General features: G+C 49.0%; 2 protein-coding genes across 3 annotated transcripts; both read right to left on the minus strand.

Annotated features, from left to right (window-relative positions):
• Positions 1 to 135: 135 nt before the first annotated feature.
• Positions 136 to 14,303, minus strand: SLC66A3 (solute carrier family 66 member 3). Of its 2 annotated transcripts, XM_069494455.1 has the most exons (7): positions 14,084 to 14,303; positions 9,017 to 9,099; positions 8,866 to 8,935; positions 6,346 to 6,403; positions 5,382 to 5,502; positions 3,350 to 3,391; positions 136 to 1,508 (listed from the first exon to the last, which is right to left on the minus strand). In XM_069494455.1, exons 1-7 carry the CDS (start codon positions 14,224 to 14,226, stop codon positions 1,417 to 1,419), a joined length of 609 nt encoding a protein of 202 aa, XP_069350556.1. In that variant the 5' UTR covers positions 14,227 to 14,303; the 3' UTR covers positions 136 to 1,416. The 2 variants fall into 2 exon arrangements, with proteins under 2 accessions (XP_069350556.1, XP_069350557.1); XM_069494456.1 differs by lacking the exon at positions 3,350 to 3,391.
• Positions 14,304 to 18,367: 4,064 nt separating this feature from the next.
• CIMIP5 (ciliary microtubule inner protein 5) lies at positions 18,368 to 25,244 on the minus strand. The gene is made up of 4 exons (XM_069493923.1): positions 25,024 to 25,244; positions 20,400 to 20,439; positions 18,776 to 18,998; positions 18,368 to 18,400 (listed from the first exon to the last, which is right to left on the minus strand). Exons 1-3 carry the CDS (start codon positions 25,242 to 25,244, stop codon positions 18,807 to 18,809), a joined length of 453 nt encoding a protein of 150 aa, XP_069350024.1. The 3' UTR covers positions 18,368 to 18,400; positions 18,776 to 18,806.
• Between the last annotated feature and the right edge of the window lie 300 nt (positions 25,245 to 25,544).

Consider the following 25,544-nt stretch of genomic DNA (forward strand, 5'->3'; position numbering starts at 1 on the left):
AAATGACAGTTTTAAGACTCAGCAGAGTTCAAAATATGAAAGTTTATTTTACATAGGAAACTAAGCATTCTCTAATAAACATCACTTATTGAATATAGCAGAATAATGCCTTCAATTAGAATGGGAAAGTGAATTTTCATTTTATATATTTTTTAAAATTTTATATGAAAGGGGGGAAGTGAGGAAAGGGGTTCAATTTTCCTTTATTGTTTGTTTGTTTTGAGACATTTTCACTCTGGCCCTGGGTAGAGTGCAGTGGCATCATCATAGCTCACTGCAACCTCAAACTCCTGGGCTCAAGTGATCCTCCAGCCTCTGCTTCCAAACAGGCACGAGCCACAACACCCAGCTAATTTTTCTATTTTTAATAGAGATGGGGTCTCACTCTTACTCAGGCTGGTCTTGAACTCCTGAGCTCAAGTGATCCTCCCACCTTAGCCTCCCAGAGTGCTAGGATTATAGGCATGAGCCACTGCGCCTGGATAGAAAGTGAATTTTTAAATGTTAAGGTTTATATTTTTGTAGGAAAATAACAGTGTACATATAATCCTAACATGTTTAGGATAAGATACTATAATGAGAATAAAATCTATCAGAACTGGGCAGAAACCAGCAGTACTCTTTATATGTTTTCAATAGACAAAATCTGGCATTTTACACCAAATTCCAATAATGGTAATTGCATAGGTGTGGCCATTTTTAAAAGGCAGCATTGTGCTTAAATCAAAAAATGTTAGGATTTCCTCTTCATAAGTAGAGATTACTGTTAGCTGCAAATACCTTTTGTTAGGAATTAAGGCACAGTGTTAAGTTAAAGGACTATTTTGGTATACAAACTCAAGCCACTTATATTTGTGCTTCCCTTGGTATCCTTGCTAGAGCTAAGCAGGTGGTGTACCGTATTACGACGGACAACACGGCTGTCCTGTTATATCTATGTTACAACTAAACTTTAATCCCAGAAAGTGAACCCTAGTAATTTATTACAGTTCCACTTCTGATTTTGAGCAAAATCCCACTCCATTTACTCCCACTCATGAAGAGGATTTGTTTCTTAAGAGATTCTGAAAGTTGAAAAATAGATGCAGTTAGCTCTTGGGAGAGAACTTAATCATAACTTCAAGGGTAAGGGTGAAAGTGGTCTGCTCAAATGGGCTTCCTGGATGACTTCCATCAGTCACCAGCCTTCTCAAAACTGCAGATGTCTGATCCCTACCATAACCTGGAAGTGGGGAAGGGAAATTGGCATTTAAACAAGTGTTTAAGTGGCTCTTTCAAGTCTAAAAAAGCCTTTGGCTTCAAAGATTCAGAAATGATTGACTAAATTTATAAAAGACCTTGATTTAGCAAGGAGCTTCTTTTTCCCTTTGGTTCAGTTATTCAAAATCCACTTTGTGTGCAGGAATAATAAATCCATCATTCAGTCTTTATAACGGTCTTCCGGTAGCGAAGTACTGTAGCTGTTACCCATATATTTAAAGCCAGCATGATCACAAAACGTATAAGAACTGAAATCAAAAAGAACAAAAGTGTGTATTAAAACCTTTTCACATCGTATAGCAAAATCACCTCCTGCTCTAAAGTGTAATCCTAAATAAAACTTCACTCCCCACCCCAAAAATAAAACTTAACTATCAATCATGAAAACTTCAAACAACTGGTTCGAAGTATTTTTGGGGAAATGATCTTCCTATCATAATGACTACTTTTGGCCACTTGGTCTGACTTCATGAATAAATCTTAAAAGATTAATTTAGAGCCATTTGCCTCTGGCTACGGAGTAGTATAACTTTTTAAAATCCCTTTACTCCTTTGAAGTCTCGAGGATGCCCGTATCTCAGAACATTCCGTGTTAAGCAAAGGTAGTATAATGCATCCTGTTAAGATCATTCTTACACTACATTTCTTAACAGAAAAACTCGCCCAAATGTCAAAGCATATTTTATGTTGAAGTAACCATGAAAATGTGACTCTTTGTAAAAAAATAATTTAAAAAACCCTAAAACCTTAAAAATGACTTAATACTTTAAGGCCTGAACACTCTCCCAATGAATACGGTTTATGAGATTTAAGATATCTTTGTGTTTGTAAAACACATGTAAGATATTAGCTAAACTGTTTTTAAAAGGTTATCCCCAGGTATACTAAATCTCAGGAACAGCTGTCACACATAAGAAATCGGAATATTCTTGATCTTGTAAACTTAATTTTTAGCGTGTAGTTTTGTTGTTTAGTTAGCGTTTGACTCTCCTTTGCATGCTGAGAATTCAAGTCCTGTGGCGAAGACCCGGTCTGTCTTATCTCCCCATTCCCTACTTGGTCAAAGTTTACTCTTCGACCAGAACAATTTTCATTCTACGATCAGAGCAGACAAAAAGTATTTGAGCCAAAGGGACAACCTCCAAGAAGAGACCAACAAATGCATCTCTCTGTTCTGAAGCAGTGTTTCTCTATTAAATAATAATTAGCTTATTTAAGGGGTCTATGTGCTGGGGACATTTCCCAATCTTCATAGGCAACACCATCTGTTCTAATCATTTTCCAAAGATGTATAATATATGCTCGATTTGGGAGTTGAAAGCCTAAGGAATTACTAAATTCTTTTTTAGTTAACCAAAGTATTCTCTCCTCCATCACAGCTTTTTCTTTAAAAAAAAAAAAAAAAAAAAAACAGAACAAGAACGTCCAGTCACATGAGTATGCCACTCCCCTGCTCTAAAAAGCCTTCAGAGGCTTCCTGCTGTTTGTGGGCAGCTCTCTTAGGTGCTGGACGCTGGACTCTGGGTGCTTTGGCCACTGCCAGCCTCACCCCCGGTCACGCTCCCCACACTCGCCCTGTGCCCTGGCCCTGCGGAGTTCTCTCAGGGTCTCCAGGCCTGTGTCTTCTCTGCTAATGGCCACACATGCTGCTCCTTTTAACAGTCCCCCCACCCTTTCCTGAGATTAAATTGCTACCCATTGTAAGATTTCACTCCTCTTCAAATTAATCTCCCCAGCTCCCTCAGACTAGGTCAGGTTCTCAGGTGCTCATCCTGCCTTGCTCTTTCAAAACACATCTCACAGTACGATCTAGTCGTTAACTGTGATCACCTACGGCCAATTCCAGTGCTGAAGTGGAAGCCCCACGCAGACAGGAATCCACTCTCGTGCATATTCTGTCCCCTGTACTACAAGAAGTATATGCTTAATAATAAAGTGACTGATGAAAACTAGGAATACCTTGTTGCCGTCCTCCACATCCGCCATCCATTACAGCTGAGTCCATCTATTAAACCCTAAGACAGTTTCCAAATGAAGAAGGCACAAATAGCACAAAACTCAGAAGTGTGAGGAAAAATATTTTGCTTACTTGTAAAATCATTGGTGGTCATTAAGGTTGTCACTATTCTTGCTGTAAAAGAAAATTTGCAGCAATAAATGACTTGCTTCTCAGACATTTTGGTGTTTAGCTATTGTCTTTCCCTTTTAATATACCAATATATACTAAGTGTTGTTGATAGATTTTTGGTAGCACATAAACCCAAATAGTATTATTTTTCATGAACATCTACAAACGAGCCATGCATCCCAGCATAGTGGTTTTGAAACTGCTCATAAGAGAAGCAGCAGTTCCTAGAAGGAACTTCGGTGCTGCCCAGGGAAGCCAGGGGTGGGGCTGAGCTGCCCTCCCCGGTCTGTGTGTGCCAATCCCCCACTCCCCCACCCTCAAAAAGCAACTCTAATCTCATTTACATAATGAGCTTCTGGGTGGTTTTATTTAAAGAAAGGCTCTCACTAGTTGAAAAACAATGTTTTAAGTTCTACCTCTGTATTTTGTAGATAAGGAAACTGAGACCCAGGAAAGGGTAAGATTTTCCTAAGGGTTTAACTAGAACTGTTTTGTTTAATTCATTTTTCTGGTATAGTCCTTCACTTAGCAAATACGTAGGAAATTGGAGTAACAGTTGAAACTGACACTCATGGGCTACGTAAATTGGGAGTTAGAGAATACCACCGCCTGCAATAGATGTTGATTAAGTCAGCAATTTAAATGAAGGACGTTGATCTTAAGCCGAGAGAGAGAAGACTCCAGGTAGGAAGGTGGCCGACAAGGATTCTCATGTCCTAACAGCCATATATCTGATAAGGGGTTATCATCCAACATATAGAAGGATCTCAACAGTATGAAAACAAATGACCTCAATACTGTATTGTCACTTAAATTTAAGAGAAAAAAAAAAACAAATGACCTGATGTAAAAATGGGCAAAAGATCTAAATAGACATTTCTCAAAAGCAGACATACAAATGGCCAACAAGTATATGAAAAAATACTCAACATCACTAATCATCAGAGAAGTGCAAATTAAAACCACAATAAGATACACCTGTTAGAATGGCTGTTAGCAAAAAGATGAAAGATAAACGTGGGAGAGAACATGGAGAAAAGGGAACCCTTGCATGCTGTTGGGGGAACGTAAGTCAGTACAGCCACTATGGAGAACAGTATGGAGGTTCCTCAAAAAAATTAAAACTAGAACTGCCATGTGATCCAGCAATAACTACTGGGTATATATCCACAGGAAATGGAATCAGTGTCTGGAAGAGGTAGCTGCACACCCACATTTACTACAGCACTATCCACAATAGCCAGGATAGGGAATCAACCCAAGTGTCCATCCACAGGTGAATGGATAGAGAAAATGTGTGATATGTGTGTGTGTGTGTGTGTATACACATACTTTAACATTTTAAAGCTAAAAATAAAACTCAACAAGTCTTAATTTTAAGTAACTTTGGACATAAAGACCCAAATCAGCAACCCTGGATAGAGAAATTGATCCTTTACAATGCAGAAGAATCATGATAAAGCAAAATATCTAACACCAGTAAATCCAATAATATGATAGCTCTGAATTTTTAAAATGTTTCTGCCTATATATAGTATATCTGTGTTTTAGGCAGTTCTAAGAACCTGAATGAACAGTGGAAATTCTAAAGTTAAGAGCAAACAATGTGGCTGCAGAAAATCTCTCCACTGCTACAAATTATATTCATTCTTAAAAGCCAATGTATAATTTTTATCCTTTTAATCTTACATCACAAAGGTTCAAATTTTTAAAATAGTAGATTCAATATAATCAACATCTTGATACTTTTCAAAGAAGACAGGACTGTTAATATTAGGCCTGATTTTTGGTTTCACTTTTTTTTTTTCTTTTTTGGCATCTGGAATACGGATCTTGCAGAAAATGGAGGACAATCTGCATTAAATCAGCCTTGTAAATACGGACACACTTAGCTAGGAGGTTCTGCCTCAACAGCCAGGACCACGGCACTTCAAAACCAGTTAACACACTGCCAGGTAGACACCTGGCACTGGCATTTGCGTCTGGCTCTTACTTGCACAGGTGTAGGCGGAGAGGCTCCAGGTCAGCGCGCTCACAGCTCCCGAGTCTCTCGTCTTCCACAGACACTGGAGCTGTGCGAACTTACTGGCCGCACTGATGAAAGTACATAAATTCTGTTTGCAGATAAAATGTGAGAAAGTCAAGAGTCTGTTAAAAAAGAAAGTACAAGAGCACCAGATACTCAAAGCATGCTTGAAGCCAAATTTTCTGGTCAAATAATAATCAATTTGTATAATACAAGGTTGAAACCTAAGTTTGGTGAAAAAGAATGCAACAGTGAGACGTTCATTTGTAACTCACAGATTCCACTGTGCAGTGGGCAACTCGTGGGCTACAGCTAGTTTGGAGTTGGGAGCAGGAAAGAATCACTGCCTGGCCACAAAGGCTTATCTATCCATAGCCCCCAGCAAAAAATAAATAGAGATACTGTGTTGTAGAGCCTGGGGGAACCATGCTGTTCTGAACTGACAAACTCCTAAACTCAAGCATCAGCCCTGAATTTCCGGCTACTGAATAACAAGTCCACACAGCGGCAGGCTCAGGCCCTCTGCTGCCCGGCAGAGTAAGATCTTCACAAGTTAGCTTGCAGCACCCTGCACGCTGAGGGAAAAAAATGTTTGGGGGGTAAAGTCAGAAAAATAGTGAGTATGAAGCCAGTATGTAATTATTAGCCTAATAAGCAGCTCTTCAACTGACGCGCATCAGTTTTTCATTCTACAATGGTTGACCGCCTCTCCAATCTGGTTCTCTATGGCTCCCAAAAAGAAAGTTTACAAATAAATTTGCCCCACATTTAAATGAGAACAATATCTTTTAATATTTGGATAGCACTGTACTTTCATTCCCATTATCCCTGAGTGCAGCTGAAAATTTAGCAGGTTTAACATTTGATCTCGAAAGTTCTCTCCCGGGCAGCCTGCTACTTCTCACACATCCTTTTCAAGGGTGATACTTACCATGGCCAGGTCCAGGATCCACTTCTGCAGGGTGAGGATGAACCAAGAACACACCAGTCTTAACAAGTGCTAAGGGAGACGGCGGTGGGTCACCAGGCAGTGCACCGCCCCCCCCACCGTTTCAGTCTCCAAACAAACCAAGACCACAGAGTTGCACATAGAAACCAAGCGTGGAACTGGGGTTGGTTCCGCTAGAACTCGTCAGACACGTTGGAAAAGACAAAAAGGGTTTCAAGGGAACATGTGCTCGGAGTTCAAAAGAACAGAGCAAGCAGATTATGGGAGAAAAATACAAAGACACCCCTGTGCACGGGACTGTTCGCTGGGAACATTCCTAATGGTTTTAACACCCGCTTAATTCTTCACCAGGCAGCTGTCTCCAATTCACTGTCAAAAGTCAAGCATTTAAAAGGGAGGACCCACACTACAAAGTAGGAATGTTCTGCAAAATTGGTGTCATGTGGACCTGTTGCTGATTGCCCCTGTCCCACTAACTCCACCCTAAAAATGATACAGCTGAGTGAGACTGAAGTGAGCACTGGAAAGAACAGGCCAGGAGTCTCAGGACTGTCCTTGAACAAGTCACTTTCCATCTCTTGACCTTGGTTTGCCTATCTGTAAAATGGAATTCACACTTCTTGCCCTGTCTACCTCCTAAATGTCTACAGTCACATAATTGGGACTCAAGAGATTGCTGTTCTTATAATTAACAACGTTAATTATATGACGCCCTGTGCTAACAGTCAGTAGAACTGAATACTAGCAGCCTAATCGACGCCAGGAGGCAGCCTGAATCCAGCTGGATGAAATTCTGTTTTTACAACTCTCTAACTCAATTTTTTAAGTTAATTTTTGCGATTTTCTTTTTGCCCAATTCTGTACCATCCCACCTCCTCCTATGTATTCAAAATATGTATTTTATAAAATTTGACCAGCAGTAGAAGCTACTGAGATCCTACAGCGGATTTCTTTGTAGGGTTGCGAGATTTGGCAGATAAAAATACAGACACCCAGTTAAATATGAATTTCAGGTGAACAACAATTATCTTATTAGTACAAGTATATCCACACAGTATTTGGGACATTCTTACACTTTATGAAAGATTCGTTGTTAATACAGCAACCCTATTTCTTTGCTCTCCATAAGGCACAACTGACAGGAGGCTATAAACACCTGCTGACAGCACAGACTTGCCCTAAGCACCCCAGCAGCTGTGAATAACTTACCATCAGCACCCACACCTTCTAATCTTCAGCCTCACCATTTGCACAGATAAGCTGTTGCATTTTATTTCAAAAGTAAATTACATAATGCTTTTCATCTTCAAAGTACTGTTTTCAAAAACCTTTAACCAGCTGGGAATAACCTTGAAGTGCTGAGGTGCAGCACGCCTGGGCAGCCCTCTTTCCGCAGCGGGAAACTGAGCCACGGGAGCCTGCAGCTCAATGAAACCGCGGAGGGTCCTGCCACGCCCGAATCCAGCTACCTGCTGCAGACACGGGCTGTAGAGCCCCCTTGTAGTAAACCCAACAAGACGGCCCTGTCATTTACTCAGCTTCTCTGTGTTCCTGGTGCGTCTAGTTTGCACAACTCTAAAGATAGATGTTATGATTCCATCTCGCAGATGGGGGAACTGCGGCTCAGAGCATCCGGGGGGAGCAGGGGACGGGGCCTGTCCTGTCTGACTCTGGGCCAGCTGCTTCCCCCCACCACCACCACGTCCCCACACCCACATCCCCGAGGGCTGCACTTGGGCGGCCCCTTCCCCCCTTCCTCCTCCCTAACGAGGGAGGAGGAATAAACAGCTCAGACCCTTCCACAGACAGCAGGATCCACTGCCTGCCCACCCTGCCCTGCCATTCAAACTGCCCCGGCCTTCTAAGGAGTGTGCGGTTTAGTGAGAGAACAGTACGGAGTCTTTACTAAGAGCTGGAACAAAGCCTCGCCCTCCTACATGGGAGCCACCCCTCGAGCCTTCTGGCCACAACTGACGCTGGGCCCCCAAGGCTGCGCCTCTGAACGACCGTCTGGACCAGGAGCAGAACTCGCGCCGCGGACCAGCCGCAGGAGCCCACGCCGCCCTTGCCTGGCAGCGAGCTGGGTAACGGGCGTGTTGGCGGCACCATGCTCAATGCCAGACATTCTCGTTATTATTTCAAGGTCTTTGGGGCTATTTTCAGAAAACGAAGAAATGTCTGAGATAAACTAGTATAGCTGCACAATGCTGTCCTTAGCAGGGGCTGACGACTGTATGTTCCAGCATGTTCGGCAGTGCCATGCTAAGGCTACATTCCACTTGGGCTGTTGGCACAAGCCAGGCACCCTGGCCCTGGCAGGGAGGCCGCTGCCAGGGACTGCACCGAGGGCACCTCTAGTCTGTGTTGATACATCTGCATTTGGGATTCTTCTTTAGTTTTACAAAAAAATACATATCTGGCAAAGGACCCTGCTTCACGATGCATATTGTTAACAAATAACACCCCGAGCCCATTTCTGACTCTCCCAAGCCGAAAGGATACACAGCGAGGTAGGGTGCGGCCTGTTTCACGTTCCCACTGAAGTGAAAGACGCAGAGCAGGAGGATGACGTCTGAAAGAGGAAGGCTTTGAGTGAGCGGGGAGGGGAGGCGGGGCAGGCGGGGCAGGCGGTGGGCGTGGGGAGGGACGTTACCTTGGGCGATGAGGATGGGGTACTCCAGGTAGGTCAGCGGCGGGTACCCGTAGTGACACTGGTACCGGAGGAACACCAGGAACCTGGGGAGGAGGACACAGGCTCTCACCACCGTCCCGCAACTGCCACCCAGATCCCAGGAGCCAGGCTCCTTTGCCAAATCCTATGAGTGGTGGCTGGGAGCCCCACGTGTATGGATGGTACTCAATCTAATAATCCGAGCCCGACACTGTGGCTCAGGCCTGCAATACCAGCAATTTGGGAGGCTGAGGCAGAAGGATCACATGAGCCCAGGAGTTCGAGACCAGCCTGAGCAACATTGACACTCTATCTCTACAAAGAATTAAAAAATTAGCCAGGCAAGGTGGTTCACACCTGTAATCCCAGCTACTCAGGAGGATGAGGCAGGAGGGAGGATCACTTGAGCCCAGGAGTTCAAGGTTGCAGTGAACTATGATGACAGAGGGTGACAGAGGGAGACCCCATCTCTAAAAAAACATAATTAAATTAAAAAATAAAGAAATAATCTCCATGATTTTGGGAGCACCCAGAACTTTCTGGGAGCTGGGCCCGAGTGCAATATCCACACCCTATCCAGTCCCTTCAGATGGTCATTTACACAGGATGTTTACAGAAGGCACATCACTGACCCTCTGCAACACAAGAGACCCAGGTCTGCCTGTCTCCGAAGCTGGGTGGTCGCCCGGCCCCGGGCAGCTGCCCCTCAGCAGTGGCACACAAACACCCATCGCCCTGAGAAGCTGCAGAGCTGCACGGATCTGAGGGGGCCGGATCCATGCCTGGATGGGAGGTTCGAGACCGGGCATTACAGTCAGAGCGCCACCTGGGTGCCGCATGCTGCCTTCCAGAAGCGCTGCCCCGCCCAGGAGAGGGCAGGGGGGAAGGGCTGGGAGACCCACCCTCAACCCCCCTAAGGAAATCCTGGCTCTGTGAGGGCCCACCCTCCTCAGGAGACCAGGCCGGCCCTCCTGCCACACGGCTCACACCCAGGCCCTGCCTTCTCCCTCAGGACCTGAGTCCCCGCCGTCCCCTGGGCTGCCTGTCTCTGTCCCACCACCCAGCAGTGCAGCTGCCCGACCGGTGTGTTCAGTCCAGACCACGGGGACAGGAAGGAAGGGAACCCCCACCACGGAGCTTCAACCCACACTCGGGGCCCCAGGGTCTCCCTAAGCTGGGAAGGGGTCATGGAAAACCAGCTTTATCAAAGAGCTTGTGCCTCCCCCATCCTGCTCTGACAGTGCAACTCCCGGCTCAGCTGGGGGCCGGGGAGGGGGTCACAGGAGTGGGGGACGGCCCGGTGTCAGCCTGAGCATGTAGGTCTCCCCCAGGCCTGGGCGCCTGTGTGACTAGCAGGACCCCCGAGGCCTGGCTGCCCGGCTTTCCCAGCTTCAGGGACAAGCAGGTGCCTGGCCCAGCCCCACCTGGCCTCCTGAGCAGCCCCTTCTGGTACCTGTGAGAGCGAGCCCAGGGGGCTGGGGAGGCTGCCTCCCACCTGAAAGGACGTCAAAATAACAGAAAAATGAGCTCGTGCTCTCTGACAGGCACCTTGCAGAGCTCTGTTTTCACAACATCTAAAAGGAGCCCAGTAAACAGAAAGGAAATGTAAATTTTTTTCTTTTCTGATCACTAGACCTATAGACTAAGACTGCCCTTTTACAATCTGCTTTTATAGCCTCCCGGTGTTCCTGAGAAGTTCCAGAAGGACAGCAGGGGGAACAAACTTTAGGCCCCAGATCCTCCCCTAAATCATACCTTTCCGCTATCCACCTGCCACTAAGGAAAGAAGGCACGGATAGGACAGTTCACAGTACCCTGTTAATTTGGCTACAGCCATAAGTCATCTTTCACATCCCCCCACCCTTTTTTTTTTTTTTTTTTAACAATTCCTAAACAAAAGGTCTGAGTAACCAGCTTTCCATGCCAACACACTCTTCCTCTTTCCTGTTGGCCCCTTCTCCGCCTTGGAAAAAGTTAAACTTCTTTCTATCCTAATCCTTGTCCAGAGAGATCTTTCTCAAAACCCGCGTGCACTAGCTGTCCACCCTACACCTCTCCCTCTGCGGCCCACAGCTCGGCAGGCCGAGGAACGTGAGAAAAGGCCACGGGGGCCCTCGCCGCCCGCACACCTGCGCTGTGTGCACGCCTGCCGGACACAGCTGAGGCCCGAGAACCCAGCAGTGTCCGAGCTGTGCTCACATTCAGGCGTCGCCCATGCTGGCCTCCGCTTCTTACAGACTACTTGGGGAAACTGAGGCCCAAAGCAGCCAAGACCATACAAGAACTCAGAGAAAAAACGAAGAGCCTGGATTTCCTGACACCAGTCTGGGTGCGGCTGTCACCCCCCTTATCTATCCCTGCTTGACAGCATCCAGACTTCCCACGGCTCCCGCAGCCTGGGGGGTGGAGGCAGTGTCTTTAATTTTTAATTGAAAAGTAATAGCTAAAATGCTCATTATAATAAAATCAGGCCAGACGGTCATCTGACACCAGCCCCACTAGCTTGTGTATATTCCCTGGCTGCCCCATGGACGCACTGGAGTTTTCTGCCTCAACACACATGCAGCCACCCAGACGCAGGGAGGCAGGTGGCCTGAGAGTGAGGGGCAGAGCTGGGAGTTGAACTCTGGACTTTTCCAGAGGATTCTTACCCAGAGGCCAACGCTCTGCTGCCTAGAACTAAACTGGGGGAGGTGAGGGGGCGCCTGTGCTCTGGAGGAGTGCCCGTGTGGCCACTTCACACCCACCCACACTAAAATTCTCTGTCACTAAGACACAGTTCATGCTCCCAGTGACCCAGCGGTCTCAAAAATGGGCTTTCAGAGCCAGTTTGCTCAGATTGAGATCCAAAGAGGGTCCATGCCCTCCAGGTGACTGACGGTGACCGCCTTGGGGCTCCTTCTGCTTAAACTCTGGCTGTCCCCCCACCATCTGGTCAGGGGTCTTCCAGGCAGGCAAGCCCCTGGGGAGTCAGATGGACACTGCACCCACCCCACCTGGGCCTCCCCAGGGAAGGCTGGGGAAGGAGCTGGGACAGGGCAGGGAGAAGGGGAAGAGGGGTGAGAGGGCCAGGACTGCTGAGCTCACCAGCCTGCTCAGGTTCCTATAGTCTGGGATAAAACCAACACTTACCTGCTAAGGCAGCAGTGAGGACTGAGTAAGGTAACACCCACAATGGCGGAGTAGCTCAGAAGGAGTGCTCAGGAAATGAGAACCATTATACTAAATTGCTGGGGAGGTGGAGATAAAACCTGTTGGAATTCAATCGTGGAGCCAGATTGCTTCCAGCTGGCCTTTTGGGACAGGCTGGCCTTGCAGCTGGGCCCTGATCCAGCCAAGCCATTTACAGAAGTCTGTGTGCCCAGCCCTGGCACGAGGCGGCCGTGCGTAACCAGCAGCAAGCCCCTCAGACAGCCCACCCGCCTCGGGCTCTCACTCTGCAGCTACCAGAGATTACCTGGGAGGCTTTATCTGCACAGGGCAGCCTTGCTTCACAGTGGAGTTCCACCCCTCACCTCCCCGCCGCCTCCCCCAGAGCTCAGAGGAACTTTTTCCCAGGCCAGTGTTTTGGTGTTCACTCATTTCCCCTGAAAATCATATATTACTCCTGTAAAGAAAAATAAAAATCTCAGGGATTCCCCCAGCCCCCAAATCCTTATGCAAAAGGAAGGGTCAGGCCTGGGGCTGAGTCATGCAACACCCCCTTCCACATGGTCAGCTGCTATTAACATTATGCGTCAGCCAGTCAGCCAGATTCGCAGGAAAAATAAAGGCCTGGGCGGGCATCTCGGGAGGACTACCCTGCCCTGCAGATGATGGGTGGGGAAATTCTTTGCCGGCCGCTCATAAACAAGGGCAGCAGATTGTAACTTCAGGCCTGCAGGCTAGTCTAGCTCCTAAACTAAAGCCTGTTGGATTCCACACTAACAAGGTTGACTATGAGTTTAGCTTCCCAGGTGCAGAACAGAGAAAAGATGAGATCAAACATTCCTCCACCTGCCCAGGTCACCTACCTGACTGATTTCTTCCTTCACTCCCTTTTCCTCAAATAGGCACCTTAGCTTATGTAAAATGTGGATTTCCCGGGCACTAATTAGAGCCTCATAAGAACTAATCACCTGCCTCACTGCCGGCCCCTTTCCTCCTTTTCCTTCTGTATCCAAATCCGTCTTCAGGGATCACGGGCCACAGGTGTCTGTGGTTTGTGCTTTTGCTGGTGCGTCCTCAAACTTCAGCGTAATAAGCTTCTGTTGGTTAAGAGCTTTGCCTCAGTCACTTATTTTGCATTTTCACACCTCACTGCTGTCTATACCGCCATCGCCCTCCCCTACCAGGAGCGAGGAGCGTAGTTAAGCCTCAACCACCCGACCCGCCTTTTGAGTGTCGTGTTTGCAGGACTGCCGAGTGCACAGACACATCAGTAAACTTGTAGCCTCTTTTCCTAGTCATCTGTCCCCTGCCAGCCGTTCCAGTGGCAGACAGCAGAGGGGAACCTTTTCCCCCCCACACCTGCATTCCCAGGCTTCCCAACCAGGTTCACACCTCTGCTTTCCAGCCTCAGGTCTGTAGCCGGGGGTCAGCGCGCCCACTCGGGATTTCCCACGGACAAACTAGCACCTGGAGTCCCCTGGGCTCCTCCCTGCCTGCCTGACTCCTGCCCTAATCCCGCCTCCTTCTCTCCCTCCAAAGATCTCCCCATCGCCTGAGTCTTCAGAGATCTTAGTTCAAATTCTTGTTTTACCGGTGAGAAAACCGAGGCCAGAGAAAGTTGATGATGTGGGGCGGGCTTAGGGATGCTGTGTGTGAGAGCCTGATTCTGCTAGGACTCAGCCTTCCCATCTGTACAATGGGCGTGCGCAGTCAATGTAAATCACGCAGGCTCGTTGAGAAGCAGTCGAGGAGGGCGGGGAAGTCCTGCCCCGCGCGGCCCGAGGCTCCCCAGTTAACCCTTGGCCGCCCAGCTGCAGCACCGAGCTCCGGGGTCGTCCCGCCCTTCTTAGAGCCCTCGCAGGGGCAGAGGGAGTGCGGAAGGGGCAGCCTCGGCCTTACCCCGCCAGCTCCAGCAGCAAACTCGAGAGGCTGACGCCCCGCGCGCTGCGCGCCGCTAGCACAGCGGAGATCTGCGGCAGCTTGAGCGCGGCGCACACGGCCAGCGTGCTCCAGTTGCAGAAGCGCAGCAGCGCGGCCTCCATGGCGCCGGGCAGGGGCGCAGGACGCACGGTCCGGTCGCGGCGCCGAGGGCCGCTCAGTCCTCAAGCCGCCCCGCTCGGCCCAACCCTTCCGCCAGCCCTGCGCCCGCCCCGCCCCCGGACTCGCCCCGCCCCTCCCCTGGTATCGCTCCGCCCCCGGGCTCGCCCCGCCCCCTCCCCTGGTATCGCTCCGCCCCCGGGATCGCCCCGCCCCTCCCCTGGTATCGCTCCGCCCCCGGACTCGCCCCGCCCCGGACTCGCCCCGGCCCGCCCCGGACTCGCCCCGGCCCGCCCGGCCCTGCCGGCTGCTGACTCCCTTTCCGCGCTCTCCCGACTCGCGGTTAGGAGCTGCTGGGACACGCCCAGCCGGCCCCGCTTTCCCACGGGATGGGTGGGCAGAGGGCAAACGGGCACCCCTAAGGGGGGTGGACTATTCTACTGGAATTTTTTCACCCCAACAAGCTGTTTTCCTCTAAGCACTTCAGGAATTAAAACCTATCGGGACGCGCAGTGCCCCCCGGTCTTGTGCGTTCTCGCTTGCGCCGACGGCGACAGGCCTGGGGAGGCTGCGGGACCCGGTGGCCCTGGGACCGAGCCCGGCCGCTCATTGCGCGCCCTCCTGGAGCCGCGGAGCCAGGGAAGGGAGCCTCCCTGCGTCCCTTCCCTCCTTCCTCCCCGGGCTCGGGCCGCCAGAGTGACGCCTTTTTTTGAGGAGGTAAAGCAAACTTCCGCTGACCAGGGAAGGCGACTTGGACGTGGCCCTCCGAGCCAGCCTCCGGAAATCGCGTTTGTACTGGGGCCGGATCATGAAGCGAAGAAAGTCACAAAAATGCGATGCTGGAGTCTGCGGGCGCTGGCTCTGCGCTGTCAACCTCGTCCCATAGCTGGCTTTGAGCTGTCAACCTCAGCCCATCGCTGGCTTTGCGCTGTCAACCTCAGCTGGGCGGGTCTTGCTCTTGCACAGGCAGGTCTCGAACTCCTAACCTCAAGCAATCCTCCCACCTCGGCCTCCCAGAGTGCTAGACTTTCTTCATTTTAAAATGGGGGGGGGGAAACTATCTCCGACTCAGAAGGTGATTGAGAGGCATAGAGTAGGTGCTCAGTATATATAGTCATTCCCCACCAGGTGCAGACTTGCAAACCGTTTTGGGGATTTTGTGAACACTGGCTTTTGGGGGGTGAGTGGTCCTACGTGGAGTCATGTTTGGGCCCTGTGGGAAAGTGTTTGGGTCCAAGCCCCCATCCCCCAGCTGGGACATCCCAGCAGCATGCTGGCCCTTCAGCACAGATGACTGCCTCAAAACAGCTGATCTTCAAGGCGCCCCTGTATCTTCAGAAGGTCGGGAGTGTCTGGATGGGGTTTCTGCAGTGCGCAGCCCCCGGGAGCTCTCTCCAGCACAAGACGGTGCCCCATGTTGGAGACCTCTGCCTCTCCCTCGCCTACCCGGCTACACTGGACACAGCCCGCTCTGCGAGCCTGACCCTATGTGGCCACAGCTGAGCAGGCCAATGGCTGAAGCTGGCCTCCCCTTCAGGAGGGACTTGGAATTGAGCAGTGACTGATTGCATTACTCCTCCCACCCCTGCGACTCTCTTCAGCAGGGAAGAGTAAACTCAGGAGCCATTGGTGGTGGCCATTTCCCTTACCTTAATTTTTTAAAAATTCCTAAACCTATAGAAAGGTTGCAAGAATAGCACCATGAATACTCATGTACTCTTCACCTAGATGAATCAATTGTTGATATTTTTATCCACATTAGCTTTATTTGTCTCTACACACCACGTAAGTTTTTTGTTAAGCCATTTGCGAATGTGTGATAGACGTCATGTCGTTTTGCTAGACAGCTCCGCACACACGTCCTAAGAACAAGGGTTTCTTCTACAGAACCACAATGTAACCGCCCCACTCTGCACTTGAACACTGACACGGTGCTATTCTCTAATATTTAGTCTGCAAAGTGTCCTTCATGGCTGCTTTTGCTTTGACCCAGGAGACGGTCAAAGATCATGGTCTGAACCATCTTTAATCTGAGTCACCTCCTCTGCCTTTTATGGCATTGACATTTTTGAAGAATCAAGGCCAGTTATTCGGCAGAATGTCCCTCAATTTGGGTTTTCGTAGAATTTCGTAGAATTTCTCCTGATTACATTGTGATCACACTTTTTGTTTATACGGCGGGAGTGACCCCTGGGTGCAGTGCTCCTGGGTGGTGCGGACGTCGTCCACGGTGCATGCCGTGGAGAGGCGCACGTGTTGCCTGTGCTCTTATTGCTGGGGGTAAGTGGAATAATCTGGTTAAGGCAGCATCTTCTAGACTTCAGCATTTACTGTTCTCTAAGAATCTTTCTCCTGATAGTTTTGATGTCTTTTATTGATTCTTGCCTAAATCAGTTATTGACGTGATAGTCATAAAATGACAATTTTCCTGTTATTGTTTATTCTGTATTCTTCAATAGAAAAGAGGTTTTCCTCAGTACTTCAAATGTGTAAACAATTATTGGTATGAACTCATGGATTCTTTGTTATTGTTGTTGTTATTCAGTGGGTTCGTGGGTGCTGGCCGAGCGGTGGCTGTCACGGGTGTGGTCAGGGGTGGGCTATAACTGTCCTTCATTTTGATGCTCATATTCTCCCAAATTCAGGTTGGCCCTTACGTCCCTTTACATTTCCTCAGATGCTCCAGGCTGACCTTGCACGTTCCGTGGCTGAAGATTATTATTTTTATCATGGAAGCGAGACCCAGGTCCTGCCCAGGCAGAGGTGCTCCGAGAAGCCGCGACAGTGGAGAAGGCATCCTTCCAGCTTTGCTGTGGCTCTCAGCTGCTCGCTCTGCGTCCAGGGCCCTGCTTTCCAGTTCTCCGTTCTGAACTTGCCTGCGCGTTTCTTGCTGTGCTCCTAGTGAAGAACTGACCTTCACACTCCCTCTTCCCACCAGGCGCTCCCCCGCACAGGCTGCCTCCATCTAATTATGTGTCTGCGTAGAAGGTGCAGAGACTGAGCCTGGAGACAGTCCAGGTCTCACCAGGAAACCACCTCCAGGCTGCTGGTAATCTATGAATGGCCTTTGAGATGGTGCCAGACCATTCACCAGGTGGAACAATAACTCAAAATGACCGTGGGGACCAGCCATGCTGACTGGCACCTCCTTGCCATTCCTTCATACCCCTCACACCAAGACCCCTTTTTAACAACCTGAAACTTTAAAGTGGTTTCTTTGAGGCATGAGCCTTGGCCATTTCCCCACTGCTAGCTGTAGAAGAAAGTCACTTTCTTTTTACCATTCCTCGTCCTTGTTATTGGCTTTTACAAGTAGCAAGGGACAGAGCTTGTGGCTGGTTACAATTCCAGTCCCTTCCCGGAGCCCTGCTGCTCCCTGGCCCGTGGGCTCCGAGCTGTTCTGTCCCCTTATTGATAAAGCCCCTCTGCTTTGCTAGTGCTGACGCTGCAGGCTTGGTGCCCACTTCCCCAAGGCTCGGGTCCAGAGGCCTCCTTTGTTCTGGCCCAAACACGGTGAGAGGCTGGAGTCAGGACTTTAGTGCAGATGGCCTCTGTCCTGATTCCCCGGCCTCCCACTGGGTGAGACAGGGGTTAGAAGCAGGCATCCTCTTGAAAAGAAGGCAGATGTGGCAGGGAGCAGAGGGCAGGTGGGGCTGGTGTGAGGCAGGGTTTCCTATGATGACAGCACGCACAGCGGGCATGGCCACATGGGTTGGCTGCAGGGTGCATGCAGAAGGCTTCAGTGTGCTTGCATGATTCGGTTGGGCCCTTGTGCTCTGGTGATGTGCCATGAGAAGAACATGCCCCAGGAGGCTGTGGGTCCAAGAGAATGCAAGACATTTGGGAAAGACTCAAATCCAACCTGAAATGTGGAGCCAAGTCTAGCCAAGCCTAGCCAAGGTCAGCTGCCCCTCAGCTCCATGCAGACCTGTGAGCAAGAATGGAGTGGTTTGTTACACAGCACTGTTGCAGCTGACTAGTACACTCTGTGAAAGAGCCAGCACTGCCTGAATGCTAAGAGAAGAGACTCTTGGAGATGGTGATGTCCTTAGAATCTGTCTCCTTCTCCCCTCCCATTTCATGGCCGTGGAGCCTGAGGCTTGGTGAGGGGATGCGGCACAGAGAAGTCAGAGGTGGGGTGGATCCTGGCTCTTCAGCAGCTGCGTGACCCTGAGAAGACTGAACGAAGTCTTTGGCTTAGTTTCCAAACCTCTCAAATGGTGACCGTCCTGCCTACGAAGGAGACAATGTGGGTACAGTGCCCAGCACAGAGTTTGTGTTTATATGTCTCATCGTCTGTAAGTGGCTGTGCTTCTAGCAGTGGCAGAACAGGCGCCCTCCCTGCTGCTCCTACCCTCCCCCCAGGGCAGGTAGCAAAGCACTGGATGACCGCCTGCAGCCATGTTCACCCCCGACTTCTCCTGCACCTCCTGCTCCCACACTCTCCCTCAGATGGAAATAATTCTTCTTTTCTCTGGCTGCCTTGTGTGGGATGGTGACCAGGCACCGTTGTGGGCCAGGCCAGCCCAGAGCCTCTACCCTGCACACACCCACCTGGGGAAGGCTGGCCGAGCCCGCCTCGCTCCTAGACTGGCTGCAGCTCGTCTTCCAGCTTCTTCTTCCGGGCCCCTTCCACGAAGAAGAAGTCCATGCCAATGAGCATCTTCCCCAGGGGTGTATCCACCCTGCTGCCCACGACCCGGTTCATGGAATTGGGGACTGTGTCCGAAAAGAAAGGTACATAGTCCGGCAGCTTCTCAGGCTCCTTCTTATTGCCCTGAAGGGAAGGGACAGTTCAGGTCATGTGCTGTAGGGAAAAAAGGAGGGACCCGCGTGCTGTAGGGGACCCTCAGGATGGAGAACAGCAGAGGACAGACGGCCTCTCTGTTTGAAGCGTCTCTGGGGCTTCGATCCTGATTTGGATCTGGCTCCCCCTGAGAGTGACCTGATTCCACAGCCCTTGCTGGGCTGTCTCTCCTCTTCATCGATCCCCAGGTACCTCCAGAGCCCTTGACTTTCAAGCTGTGACCTATTGTGATCAAGGGAGGGACCGTGTCTTATTCCTCTTTCTAGCCCCATGTCCCAAGATGCTGCTTCACATGTGGTGGGAGGCCGTAGGTTTTGATTTGGTTTTTGTTTTTTTGTAAATTTTTACTTAAAGTGTAATAATGTTCATATACAAAAGTGCACAAATCATAACTACAGCTTAACAAATTTTCACAAAGTGAGCAGGACTGTGTAACCCCACCTACATCAGGAAATATGGTCCGCCCCCCCACCTCCTTTCCGTCCCTCAGATGTTATCTCTGCCCCTGTGCCAACCTGATCTTGACCTCTGATGCCACGCATCAGTTTTGCCTGATTGAGAACTTTATATTAGTGGAATCGCGTTTCTTCCAACTGGCTTCTTTCTCTCAACATTATGTTGGTGAGACTCATTCACATTTTGTGTGTGCCTGCAGTTCGTTCATTCTCACCGCTATGCGACATTCCATGGTGTCAACTGTCCACAAATTATTTGTCTGCACTACTGTTGGGCACATTTGGGTTGATTCCAGCTTTTGGCTGTCATGAGCATCTAGCCACATGACTTTGGCCCTCTGTAACTGATGGACAAATGAGTGCATGAGTGAATATGTGAATTAAAAATAATCTGATGAGCGGGGAAACAATCCTTACTCTTCCTAACAAAGTGGCACGACCGGTCCAATCATGAGCTCCTGGCTTCCACCTGGGAAAGTCCATGCAGAAGTGACCCCACCCTGTGGGTGTGGTGCAGACCCGAGTGGTCATGTTGCTATGACACAGCTCCTGGCAGGGAGAGACTCTTACAGGCTATAAGCCCGGACCAGAAGCTCAGCGCAGGATTTCAGGTCTCACAAGCTAAATTTTCCCTCCCAGGTTACAGTGAGCTATGATCATGCCACTGCATTCCAGCCTGGACAACAGAGCAAGACCCTGTCTCTGAAGAGAGGGAGGGAGAGGGAGGGAGGGAGGGAGAGAGAGAGAGAGAGAAAGGTTAGTGAGGGGTGAACAACAAGGCGAGGTAGCCAGGGTTAGGTCGAGGTTAGCCAGGGTTAGGTCGCAGGAAGCTTTGTAAGCCACTTTGTTAGCTGAGTGAAGAAAAAAGGAATATTCAAACTGCAAGTATGTTTGACAGGGATGTATTTCACCTTACCATGGGGTCATAGTCTTTCAGGAAACTCCAATTCTCAACCCTGGAAAGGAAGAACATGTTGGCAGTGTGAATTCTCTCTGAGACAGCTTTGCAAATGACTTTCACTGTAACTATGTATCACCTAGAAGAACTAAAGAGCTTTTAAACGAAACTAATGCCAAGTGTCAACCAGCTACTTCCATGTATCCTACAAAATGGACAAGCCTTCCAATGACTTTTCCTAGAGTGGCAACTCTGGAGCCAGAGGGTGTTGCAGGCTGCATAAGGAGACCACTGGCTACAATCTCAGCACCCGCCTCTGTGCATTTTCAGAAGGCCATGTTAGGCGCGCTCAAGCATTTTTGTGAAGAAAAAACAGTTTCCATGTCCTCAAGCCTCTGTAACCTTCCAGCGTGGGTGACAGAGGAAGGTGGGGGAGGAGTGGGAAGATGGAGGGTGACCTCAGCGAGGATGGCATTACCTGCACTGGTAGTTTAATTTTTATTTTAAGCTATTTTTAAAAAGTCAAGCAATTCTACAAGACATCATAAAAACAGCCATCTCTGCCCCCATCCTCATAGCCCCTGAGCCCCACATCCTACAGTTAAACCGTTTCCAGTCTTTCATCTCTTTCTTCAGGCCTTCTGTGTCCATGTTTTGAAATAATATGCTTATACTGCTGTTTCTTAATTTTTTAAAAGTTTAAATTTATCTGTTGACTTCCTATTCTGGGAGATGATGAGTTAGCATTCTTACCCCCATTTCCTCCCTCATTGTTCCAAAATAATTATGTTATAGATCTTGGCTAAATTGCTATTTATTTTGTATATCCCATGGGTATGTAAATGCTATTCACTGATTAACTGAGGAGTACAATATGATTCCAGTTCCTTTCTTATGCAACTTAGTATGTTTTCTTGTCTTTTCTTTTTTGAGACAAGGTCTTGCTCTGTTGTACAGGTAAGAGTGCAATGGTGTCATCACTGCTCACTGAAACCTTGAACTCCTGGGCTCAAGCCATGCTTCTACCTCAGCCTCCTAAGTAGCTGAGACTACAGGCATGAGCCACCACACCTGGCTAGTTTGTTCTATTTTTTTTTTTTTTCCAGGTTTCGCTCTTGCTCAGGCTGGTCTCGAACTCCTGACTTCAAGTGATCCTCCTGCCTCAGCCTCCCAGCGTGCTAGGATTACAGGCGGGAGCCACCGAGCCGGGCCTCCTCATGGTCTTCTCTGCCCTCCTAGTAAATGCTGCAAGTCCTGTGCTGTGTCCTCACCTCTTCTGATCCATCATATTCCTCCAGGGAAAGCTCATTCATATCGATGGGGTCGATGCCCACCTTTTTCTTTTTTAAACTGAGAAGTAATTCACATACTGTAAGATTCACCTTGTAAAGTGTATAATTCAAAAGTTTTTAGTATATTCACAGAGTTGTGCAACCATCATCACTATCGGATTCCAGAACATATTCATCACCCCCCATCCCCTTGTATCCGTTTAGCAGTCACTCCTCACGTTACCTTAAACTCAACTCCTGAGAACCCCAAATCTACTTTCTGTCTGTACACGTTTTCAGTGTCCAACGCCTGACTCTCACATTCAACTACCTTCTGGCCAACTCCATTTGGATGTGGTTGAGGCATTTAAAACTCACCAGAACTCAGCACCTTCATCATTTATCTTCTCCTCCCCATTAATTATGCAAGCTGGAGATCCTGGCACCCTTCATCCCTTCCTCACCTTTCTTCCTACATCTGCTCAGTTTGCGGTACTTTCTGCCATCCTACAGGCTGTCCACTCTGTTAATTCTTTCCTTTGCTGTGCAGAAGTTTTTCACATGCAGAAGGAGGGAATTGGACCCTTCTCTTATACCATACGCAAAAATCAACTGAAAAACATAGAAGAACCTTCATGACATTTGTCTTGCCGATGATTCCATGGATATGACACCAAAAGCACAGGCAACAAAAGCAAAAATTGACAAATGAAATTATAGTAAACTAAAAAACGTCTGCAGAGCAAAGGAAACAATCAATAGAGTGAAAAGGCAACTTATGGAATGGGAGAAAATATTTATAAACCAATATCTGATTAGGGGTTAATTGCCAAAATACATAAGAAGCTCCTATAACTTAATAGCATAAAACCCAATAACCCAGTTGAAAAAATGGGTTAAGGACTTGAAGGGACATTTCTCCAAAGAAGGCATATGAATAGCCAACAGGTATATGAAAAGATGCTCAATGTCACTTATCATCAGGGAAATGCACATCAAAACCACAATGAGATATCACCTTACACCTATTAGTATGGCTATTGTAAAAAAACAAAACGAAATAAAAGACAACCAGTGGTGTTGGCAAGGATGTGGAGAAACTGGAACCCTTGTACACTTTTGATGGGAATGCAAAATGGTGCAGCTGCTACGGAAAACAGTATGGAGGTTCCTCGATAAATTAAAAATAGAGCCACCATATAATTTAGCAACCCCCCCTCTGAGTATTTATCCAGAAGAATATTACCATCAGGATCTCAAAGAGATTTCTGCACTCCTGCATTCATTATAACACTATTTTTGTTAATAATAGCCCAGATGTGGAAGCAACCTAAATATCCATCGACAAATGAATGGATAAAGCAAGTATGCTATACACATATAATGTAATATTATTCAGCCTTAAAAGGAAGGAAATTCTGCAATATGCTAAAACAGGGCGGCACCTAGAGGACATTATGCTAAATAAAATAAGCCATACACGGAAAGACAAATACTGCATGTTTCCACTTATATGAGGGACCTAAAATAGTCAAACTCACGGAAGCAAAGAATAGAACGGTGGTTGTCAGGAACAGGGGGAGGGGGCAATGGGCAGTTGGTACTCAGTGGGTGTGAAGTTTCAGCTATGGAAGATGAATAAGTTCTAGAGATCTACTAGACTGGCCATTTTACAATGGAAACTAGATCATGTCATGCTTTTGCTTAAAACCCTTGGCACCTCCTTATGTTTGGAAAAAAGTCCTCCAAATTTTTATGAGTGGTTGGGTGGCTCTTGCACTTGGCCCTCGTTCTGGGGCCCTCCCCACGGCTGGCCAGCTGTGTCTCAGCCACAGGGACATTGTGTGTTTTGTTTTTTAAGTGCACTGAACCCCTTTCTTGGCCCCTTTTCATATTTCAGGTCTCAGCCTAAATGTCACCTCCAAGAGGCTTTCCGAGAGAGGGCCCACTACCCCCACGTTGTCCCCTTCATAACACCAGGCACACTTTGTACTTAGCTATTTCTCTGCTGCTTTTTGCTGCCCTGTCCTGAGAATGGAGGCTCTGTGGGGACACGGCCAGGTCTGCGCTGTCCCCGGTTGCAGCCTTACAGAGTGGCTCATGGGTATTTTTTAAAGTTTGTTTTTTTTTTTTTTTTTTTGAGACAGAGTCTCACTCTGTTGCCCAGGCTAGAGTGAGTACCGTGGCGTTAGCCTAGGTCACAGCAACCTCAAACTCCTGAGCTCAAGCGATCCTCCTGTCTCAGCCTCCCGAGTAGCTGGGACTACAGGCATGCACCACCATGCCCGGCTAATTTTTTCTATATATATTTTTAGCTGTCCATATAATTTCTTTCTATTTTTAGTAGAGATGGGGTCTCGCTCTTGCTCAGGCTGGTCTCGAACTCCTGAGCTCAAACGATCCGCCCACCTCGGCCTCCCAGAGTGCTAGGATTATAGGCGTGAGCCACCGCGCCCGGCCTAAAGTTTTTAATTATTATGGATACACAATAGTTGCACATATATATGGGGTGCAGGCGCTATTTTTTTTTTTTTTTTTTTTTTTTTTTGAGACAGAGTCTCACTTTGTTGCCCAGGCTAGAGTGAGTGCCATGGCGTGAGCTTAGCTCACAGCAACCTCAGACTCCTCAGCTTAAGCGATCCTACTGCCTCAGCCTCCCGAGTAGCTGGGACTACAGGCATGCACCACTATGCCCGGCTAATTTTTTTTATATAGATTTTTAGTTGTCCATATAATTTTTTTTTCTATTTCTAGTAGAGACAGGGTCTCGCTCTTGGTCAGGCTGGTCTCGAACTCCTGACCTTGAGCGATCCACCCACCTGGGCCTCCCAGAGTGCTAGGATTACACAGGCGTGAGCCACCGCGCCCGGCCGCTATTTTGATAAAAGCTTGCAATGCGCAGTGATCAAATCAGGGTAACCGCAGTGTCCGTCATGGGTACTTTTTGACTGAATGAATGCAGGAAGGCGCATCCTACCCCGAGGACAGCCGGCCAGCTTCTCTACCCAGGCTGGGCATAGCTTCCTGCGGGGACCTCCCCCAGCTGAGCCAGCTTCAGGGGTAGGGATTGCTCTAAACTGAGAGGGGCAGTTAGAATGAGCGAGGTGGCTGGTCTGGCCCAGGCTACCTGGCTGGGCCTTCCTCTTCCTCCCACATCCCAGGCTCAGGTCTGGCCCTGGGCCGGCACATCCCCCACCCCTACATGCTCTCTGTGCCTTGGCCTGGATCATTTTCCCACCGTCTCCCTTTCTCCAGAAGCTTCCCAGACCTGCAGTCAGGCTGAGGGAGCAGGGAGAAGCGGGCAGGGACCGAGCAGGTCTGGCCCAGAACAGAGTCGGAGTCAGTCCCAGGGGGGCAGGGCAGGGACTCACCAGCGCTTCAGGGCCCGCTGCTCGGCCTCCAGCAGCTCCCTCCACAGCTGGTCCTGCTGCACGCCCTCCTGTGCCTTCGCCTTTGGGGCCTGGGGGGCCGGGCAGCCACCTGCAAGACCCCTGCCCGCCACAGGGCCACTCTGGACAGCTGGCCTGGGGCGAGACAGCCGGTACCCAGCTGATGTGGTTCTCCAGAGCTCAGGGGTGGGGCGGCTCCCCATGGATGCAAGTGTGTGTGTGTGTGTGTGTGTGTGTGTGTCTGTCTGTCTGTCTGTCTGTGGCAGAGAAAGAGAGAGAGAGAGAGAGAGAGAATGCAGGAGAGAGAGAGCAAAAGAGCACTCGCCAGCCCCTGAGCTTCACCTCTCCTGGGACACCTCCTCTCTCCCCACCCCTGGGGAGCCTGAGCTGGGGCCCTCCTCACTGCCCCTGAGCCCCCAAGCTCAGAGTGGCCGATGGGGACTGGGGCCCTGCAGGCTGGGGAGGACATTCGAGGCCAGCTGTGTTTTAAACTCTCTCGCCTG

The sequence above is a fragment of the Eulemur rufifrons genome, chromosome 19 (assembly GCF_041146395.1).
Source record: "Eulemur rufifrons isolate Redbay chromosome 19, OSU_ERuf_1, whole genome shotgun sequence".
In the NCBI taxonomy this organism is placed as follows: domain Eukaryota; kingdom Metazoa; phylum Chordata; class Mammalia; order Primates; family Lemuridae; genus Eulemur; species Eulemur rufifrons.

What these genes read in the sequence shown, in the direction of transcription:
- CIMIP5 (XM_069493923.1), bottom strand. Translation starts at nt 25,244, where the DNA reads ATGGGGAGCCGCCCCACCCCTGAGCTCTGGAGAACCACATCAGCTGGG. An exon ending in CAGCGGGCCCTGAAGCGCTG is followed by an intron (nt 20,440 to 25,023) that starts GTGAGTCCCTGC and finishes CTTCCTTTCCAG; the next exon opens with GGTTGAGAATTGGAGTTTCC. An exon ending in TGAAAGACTATGACCCCATG is followed by an intron (nt 18,999 to 20,399) that starts GTAAGGTGAAAT and finishes CCTTCCCTTCAG; the next exon opens with GGCAATAAGAAGGAGCCTGA.
- SLC66A3 (XM_069494455.1), bottom strand. Translation starts at nt 14,226, where the DNA reads ATGGAGGCCGCGCTGCTGCGCTTCTGCAACTGGAGCACGCTGGCCGTG. An exon ending in TTGCTGCTGGAGCTGGCGGG is followed by an intron (nt 9,100 to 14,083) that starts GTAAGGCCGAGG and finishes CCTCCTCCCCAG; the next exon opens with GTTCCTGGTGTTCCTCCGGT. An exon ending in GACCACCAATGATTTTACAA is followed by an intron (nt 1,509 to 3,349) that starts GTAAGCAAAATA and finishes TTTTGATTTCAG; the next exon opens with TTCTTATACGTTTTGTGATC.